General features: G+C 44.4%; 1 protein-coding gene across 1 annotated transcript; it reads left to right on the top strand.

Moving 5' to 3' along the window:
• Positions 1-544: 544 nt before the first annotated feature.
• Positions 545-5088, top strand: sall1b (spalt-like transcription factor 1b). Its single transcript, XM_024380025.2, has 2 exons — positions 545-3776; positions 4214-5088. The coding sequence occupies exons 1-2, from the start codon at positions 630-632 to the stop codon at positions 4637-4639; spliced, it is 3573 nt and encodes a 1190-aa protein (XP_024235793.1). The 5' UTR covers positions 545-629; the 3' UTR covers positions 4640-5088.
• Positions 5089-8017: the final 2929 nt, after the last annotated feature.

Raw genomic sequence — 8017 nt, 5'->3', positions numbered from 1 at the left:
GAAGGAGAGTGAGGAGTGCTGCATCAGATGACCTGGCCTCCACAATCACCCGACCTCAACCCAAAGCAGCCAACAAGTGCTCAGCATATGTGGGAACTCCTTCAAGACTGTTGGCAAAGCATTCCTCATGAAGAATGCCAAAAGTGTGTGAAGCTGTCATCAAGGCAAAGGGTGGCAACTTAAAAAAAATGTGTTTAACACTTTTAGGTTACTACATGATTCCATATGTGTTATTTCAGAGTTTTGAAGTCTCCACTATTATTCTACAATGTAGAAAATAGTACAAATAATAAAGAAAAACCCTTGAATGAGTAGGTGTGTCCAAATGTTTTACTGGTACTGTATACATATAAATAACCTTTACCTCCTTCTTGTCTGTTTCAGGGGGCACCCATGACAGTTTAGTGACTCCCCCCATTTTGGTCTCTTGTACTCATGTCTGCAGCAGATGCTGTTCTGAGTTTGTTGAACTATCAGATCTGGAACTACATGTCAGGGATTGCTCTCCCAATCATTTAGTCCTGATCGTCAATGATAATGAAGATCCAGTGTCGTCTGCTGAAATATTCCATCTAGCCTTGTCGCCTCGTAAAGCAGTGGAACCAGGCGAAACAGTCAACAACTCTGAAATGGAAGAGTGCGGTGATCTGTCGGAGGAGAAGTCAGAAGTGAAGGAAGAATCCATGAATGTTTCAAGAACTAAGAATAGCCATTGCCGGCTAGATAGCCCCAGTAGCATCAGTAGCAGCCGGAAAAGCAGTACTGACAGCAAGACTGACATTGTTTCAGTTACCTCAGTTCTCCCAATTTCACTCCCTCAACCTGGCAGCGATCTGTTGGAACATCAGGGGACATTCTCATGGTTCAACGGCAATGTCATCATTGAAAACCTAGAAAGCACTAAAGTGGCAGTGGCCCAGTTTCCCCAGCAGAGCCGATCGGACACCGGCAGCAGTGGCAGCAGTAAGATGGCTGTCTCATCTCTGATGGAACAACTCCTGGCCTTGCAGCTGCATCAGATTCACCAGCTGCAGCTGATTGATCAGATTCGTCACCAAGTCTTACTATTTGCTTCCCAGAGGTCTGAGGTATCAGAGACACTGACACAAACACCCATCAGCTGCCCTCAGGTTAGTCTAGCATCAACGCAGGCCAGACAGTTGACAACCCTCAGTTCCCATCTCTCCCAGCAGCTAGCTGCAGCTGCTGGGTTAGCCCAGAGTCTCGCCAGCCAGTCTGCCAGCATCGGACACTTTAAACGATTAACAGCAAAAGTACAATTACCACAGAGCCCCTTTGGAAGGAGTATTGTACACTCTAGCACTGAACCCTTGCAAAGTATACGTAAACACATAGCTTCAGCAGTTAGCAAGCCCCACTCTAGAAAGAAGTACACTCATGCTAGCGGTCTGTACCCTCAACTCAATTTTTCAGGCCAAACCATAAGGAACTCACCGGCACTTGGCACAGGTAGCTTGCTAAACCGATCAAATACACCACGTCTACCTCCGCCACCACCCAGCAATCAAACACTCTCTAGCGCTGGACCAAGCATTGGCACAATTGTGCAGGACCTGAATGCCTTAAAGGCGCTAGCCGCACAAAGGAAAGGAAAACCATCCAATGTGACTTCTTTCGAACCCAAAAGCTCTTCCAAAGAGGCCTTCTTTAAACATAAATGCAGGTTTTGCGCTAAGGTTTTTGGGAGTGACAGTGCCTTACAGATCCATTTGCGATCCCACACTGGGGAGAGGCCATACAAGTGCAACATCTGCGGGAATCGTTTCTCCACTCGTGGGAACTTGAAGGTACACTTCCAGCGGCACAAAGAGAGGTTCCCCCATATCCAAATGAACCCTTACCCTGTTCCAGAACACCTGGACAACATCCCAACCAGCACAGGAATCCCTTATGGCATGTCTATACCACCAGAAAAAACAGTTACATGCTGGCAGGATACTAAACCATCCCAAGCCACCTTGACTACTTCTGTTGGCCTGTTGCTCCAAACTGGATCACCCAACATACCCTTTCTCATCAAGAAAGAGGAGCAGCCTGTTTCAATAACTGCATATTCCAGTCCAGTTGTTCGTGATTCATCTAGTGCAGTAAAGAGCGTAGACTTGATAGAGGCTGGAAAAGTCCCAAAGTTCCACACCATGAATCTGAAAACAGACAACGTTATACCTCCCTTGACCTTCAGCTCGAAGATGAGCTCCACAACAGAAAGATCAGCTGACTATGTATCCGTCAATGTCACTTCCATCAGCACAAATCCCATCAAGTTGGAGCAGTTCAAGACCAAACATCCCTTCAGAGGAGGAGTCCTTGATCCCATGCAGACATCAGAGACCTTGAAACTCCAGCAGCTGGTTGAGAACATTGACAAGAAGGTGACAGACCCCAATGAGTGTGTCATTTGCAACCGCATACTCAGTTGTCAGAGCGCCCTCAAGATGCACTACCGCACCCACACAGGAGAGCGGCCCTTCAGATGTAAAGTGTGCGGACGGGCGTTCTCCACCAAAGGGAACCTGAATACGCACCATGCGGTTCATCGCACCACACCGTCACTGAGGGTCCACCACTCCTGCCCTATCTGCCAGAGGAAGTTCACTAACGCTGTTGTCCTTCAGCAGCACATCCATATGCATATGGGTTGCCAGATTCCCAACACCCCTCTCTCTGAACAGAACTACCCAATGTCAATGGAGTCTGATGGAGGTTCAATAGATGAGACGAAATTAGAAAAGTTGGAGAACCCTTCTGATGATTTAGACTTCAATGACAGTGAGATCGCAGGCATGTCTAGGTTTAATAACTCATCGTCCGGCAGCATGTCTTCCTCTCCATCTGATAGTACAGGAGCAGGCTCCTCTGATCCCGAAAGGACAACTAACTATCATAGGCCAGTGGAGGAGAAGCAGGTCAACTGGTTTAAGACGAAGGTCTATGACTCGTCATCTCTTGGAGGTGACCGAAGTGGTGGGAGCCTTGCTGTTTCTGAGAATACCGTTGACAAGCAGTCTCTTTCCCAAAGCAAGGGTGTTCCAGTATGTTCTAGCCCCACAAACTTTGAGGAAATGTACCAGAAAGCTTTATCCCAGGCACATATCAATCCAAACCTTTTGCAGTTCACTGCCACTGGTCCACTGGTGTCCCTTGACCATCTAAAATCTTTAAACCCACTGAAGGATCCCACTAACATGGTCTACACTTTCCGTGAACAACTAGGCATATTCAAGAACACTGAATGTGATATTTGTGGTAAGACCTTTGCCTGCCAAAGTGCCTTGGACATCCATTATCGAAGCCATACCAGGGAGAGACCATTTATTTGTACAGCTTGCAACAGAGGGTTTTCCACCAAGGGGAACCTCAAGCAGCACATGCTAACACATCAGATGAGGGACCTGCCATCCAAGTTGTTTGAGCCCACCACTCCCAGCATGGCCTCATGCCCCAACAACTCTGTACATCCTCTGAGCACCCAAATGATCAAGCAAGAAGTGAACAGATTCCTGCGTAGTGCCCGCTATGGGGTACCAAGGGATCTTCTAGGCAGTTTGCGTTTGAGGACGTCCTCTGCCTCTTCCTCCCCAGCGCTTGCCACCCCGCCACCTCGACGGACTCCCAAGCAGCATTACTGCCACACTTGTGGGAAAACCTTCTCTTCTTCTAGTGCCCTGCAAATCCACGAGAGGACTCACACTGGGGAGAAGCCGTTTGCCTGCACTGTCTGTGGTCGGGCATTCACCACCAAAGGAAATCTGAAGGTACATTCCACTTTTACACTTATGAGATAGGGTTTAGAGAGATTGTCAAGAAACAAAATGTGAAAACTGTGAAAGAGATGGACACTTGATATAAAATCATGCCAAGTTCAGCTTTTTTTTTTCTTCATTAATTCAGTATATATAATTTCGAAAACCCAGAACAGAAATCTTGCGCCAGTTACTCGATTCAAGTCTATGGGCCAAATGTCCCCTCCCGTTCTGAATTTCAAAAGATGCTCACACCTGCAAAATCTTGATTTTTACAACTAATCAGTGGCGAAAAACCAGTTCACCGGAACAACTGTTGCTTGTTAGTCTTCTGACAGATGTTACGATACCATTTATGTTACGTACTCTGTCCACGAGAAATGTAGTATATCGAACCATTTGTCTTCATAAAAGGAGTGTGACTCACCATTGCTCTCTTCCCCATGTAGGTCCATATGGGAACTCACATGTGGTGTAGCACCCCCACCAGGCGAGGACGCAGACTGTCTGTGGACGGACCATTGATGTTTATGGGAACTCATCCTGTGAAGCTACCAGAGCCTCCCCAGAGGCCAGACATTAGGTCCAGTAATGGAGACTCCTTTTTTATCTGGAACCACTGTACAGACTCCTTCTCTAAGAACTTGGCCATGAGGACCAGTGATATCTCAGTCGGAGGTGGGCCTCACCTCTCTGGACCAATGGGGCATGGGGCCAGCTCACCCATAGGGGGCGTAAATGTTGGTCAGGACAAATTTCACCATACAGAACACAATGCTGCTCTTGCGCTGCCTGGTAAAGATGATACTAAAAGAGCGACTCACTTCTGTTTCACTCGTTTGATAGAAGAGAGGAAAGAAATGATTATAAATTAAAGAGTCTGAATATTATCTTAGGAGGAAATTAACTGCGATGTTGGAATAAACAGAGTTCTTTGGAGTTTGTATATAAATGATAATAACCTTATTTGGAGTCAAGTGGCTAGGAAAGTCTCTCTGATTTTCAGTGTGCTTATTAGAGTTGGACTCAATTTTTATTACCTATTCACATGGGTAGAGTAGCCTACTGGTTGTGTACAGATGTAGGGTCTTAATTTGAGCCAGTTTGCTTCCTGCAGCAACAGGAAATGTGGATTATAATTCATGGACATTTTTGTTGATAGGGCAAAAACGTTCAAATAGCTCTTCGTTAACTGTTGCTTGGTGTTATCAACCTTCATCAGCACCGGTCTGTTTCATTCCCCCCGCCCCGCTACAAAGCTCCTGCCTGCAGGCGGTCACTGAGTCCAAGGTGCTAAAGGAGCTCCTTAAACTTGACCCCCAAAAAACATCTGGGTGTAGATGGTTTAGACCCTTTCTTCTTTAAGGTTGCTGCACCTATAATCGCCAAGCCTATCTCTGACCTTTTTAACCTGCCTCTCCTCTCTGTGGAGGTTCCCATTGCTTGGAAGGCAGCCACGGTTCGTCTTTTATTTAGAGGGGAGATCAAGCTGATCCTAACTGTTATAAGCCTATTTCTATTTTGCCCTGTTTATCAAAAGTGTTGGAAAAACTTGGCAATAATCAACTGACTGGCTTTCTTGATGTCTATAGTCTTTTCTCTGGTGTACAATCTGGTCTCCGCTCAGGTTATGGATGTGTCACTGCAACCTTAAAGATCTACAATGATGTCACCATTGCCCTTGATTCTAAGCAATGTTGTGCTGCTATTGACTTGGCCAAAGCTTTTGATACAGTAGACCATTCAATTCTTGTGGGCCGGCTAAGGAGTATTGGTGTCTCTGAGGGGTCTTTAGCCTGGTTTGCTAACTACCTCTCTCAAAGAATGCAATGTATAAAGTCAGAACATCTGCTGTCTCAGCCACTGCCTGTCACAAAGGGTGTACCCCAAGGCTCGATCCTAGGCCCCACGCTCTTCTCAATTTACATCAACAACATAGCTCAGGCAGTAGGAAGCTCTCTCATCCATTTATATGCAGATGATAGAGTATTATACTCAGCTGGCCCCTCCCCGTATTTTGTGTTAAGTGCTCCACAACAAAGATTTCTTAGTGTCGAACAAGCTTTCTCTACCCTTAACCTTGTTCTGAACACCGCCAAAACAAAGGTCATGTGGTTTGGTAAGAAGAATGCCCCTCTCCCCAAAGGTGTGATTACTACTGCTGAGGGTTTAGAGCTTGAGGTAGTCACCTCATACAAGTACTTGGGAGTATGGCTAGATGGTACAATGTCCTTCTCTCAGCACATATCAAAGCTGCAGGCTAAAGTTAAATCTAGACTTGGTTTCCTCTATCGTAATCTCTCCTCTTTCACCCAAGCTGTCAAACTAACCCTGATTCAGATGACCGTCCTCCCATGCTAGATTACGGAGACATAATTTATAGATCGGCAGGTAAGGGTGCTCTCGAGCGGCTAGATTTTCTTTACCATTTGGCCATCAGATTTGCCACCAATGCTCTTTATGGGACACACCACTGCACTCTTTACTCTTCTGTAAACTGGTCATCTCTGTATACCCATCGCAAGTCCCACTGGTTGATGCTTATTTATAAAACCCTCTTAGACCTCACTCCCCCCTATCTGAGACATCTACTGCAGCCCTCATCCTCAATATACAACACCCGTTCTGCCAGTCACATACTGTTAAAAGGTCCCCAAAGCACACACATCCCTGGGTCGCTTGTCTTTTCAGTTCACTGCAGCTAGCGACTGGAACAAGCTGCAACAAACACTCAAACTGGACAGTTTTATCTCAATCTTTTCATTCAGACTCAATCATGGACACTCCTACTAACAGTTGTGGCTGCTTTGCGTGATGTATTGTTGTCTCTATGTTTGTAAACTGTGCTGCTGCCATATTGTGCTGCTACCATGTTGTTGTCATGTTGTGTTGCTACCATGCTGTGTTGTCATGTGTTGCTGCCATGCTATGTTGTTGTCTTAGGTCTCTCTTTATGTAGTGATTTTGATTTAGATTTTTAACTGACTTGCCTAGTTAAATAAATTAAATAAAACATTTTTTAAAAGTCTGACATTTTAAAGTGGAAATTACAAACTTTAGAAGCGCTTTATAAAACCTTGAATACACTACACGTTTGCGTTTCCTGCTGAGCAGGAGAATTCTCAGCAACAAAAGGGTGATCAAATTAAAATCCTATAATCTGTAATTATGTTTTTTTTAATCGTTGAGGTATTGATGTTATTGAAGAGGAATTCAACTTGTAACATATAGTATCTTGTCATATCTATGTAAAATACATGGATAGATCATTTATGTGTGTCAATATCAATGTTCTATTGTAATTCGTTTTAGTTTGATATTTCTCAAAACAACAACATATGAATAGTATGTAATAATGATGTTCAACATAAAATAAGGAGGCAACAGGTTTTCAGAAAATGAGTGGCCATTATAGAACAATATTATTTCACAACTTCTGTACCTCAGTGGTTGTAGAATCCTATTCTATGATATGCTGTGGACACTTATCGCATTTCCCCTGTTCAGTAACAATTGATATACAGGTTAACGGTAAAGCTGCACCTCAAAATATACATTTTGAGATTGAGATGGGATATAGCTTTGAATTATTGTCCTTCTAGATGCTCCTTCTAGATGCCCCTGTTTCTGTACTGAGGTGTATGGTCACCACATTTAGAATTCAGGTGTGTGTGTGCTTGCACACCCGCATCTGATGCCCTCTGCTGAAGATACTCTGTGTTCATTTGATATGACATATCACTTTCCAGGTAACAGCTAATGCAGACATGCTGCCCTAAAGCAGATGAATTTTCAAAGTGACTTGTTGTCTTTCCTGTTGTGTGCTACACCGTGTCACTGTTAAATTGGAGACAATGCGATGTCAGTCACTTGGGATCACCTCAGGATATTATGTGTGGTTATCTTGACACCTGGACTCAACATTGTCTTGCTGTCATATTGTCAATTTGTCAGTGTTTAAACGAAGACCAATGACCGTATTATGGCTTTGGTTTTTCAAACATTGCTGCAAGTTTAATTTCACATTTTCAATAAATTCTGAAACGTTTTCTGTTTGAATATTTTCATGTTGATACAATAACTCACCAAATGTAGATTTGAGCCAGGACTGTTGTCTCCTGTTCTACACTAGGGAATAAACCTGTTATAAAATGCACCACCAGTCTGACTTCCCGCTGGTTGTGAAACACTACCCCATTGAGTCATCTATGCAGCCTGTATGGCTGTAGCAGGAGCCCAGTGAAAAGCTGAAC

The sequence above is a fragment of the Oncorhynchus tshawytscha genome, linkage group LG19, assembly GCF_018296145.1.
Source record: "Oncorhynchus tshawytscha isolate Ot180627B linkage group LG19, Otsh_v2.0, whole genome shotgun sequence".
NCBI classification, from domain to species: domain Eukaryota; kingdom Metazoa; phylum Chordata; class Actinopteri; order Salmoniformes; family Salmonidae; genus Oncorhynchus; species Oncorhynchus tshawytscha.
The sequence above is the reverse complement of the archived record's forward strand: the minus strand, read 5'-3'. Positions and strand labels throughout refer to the sequence as shown.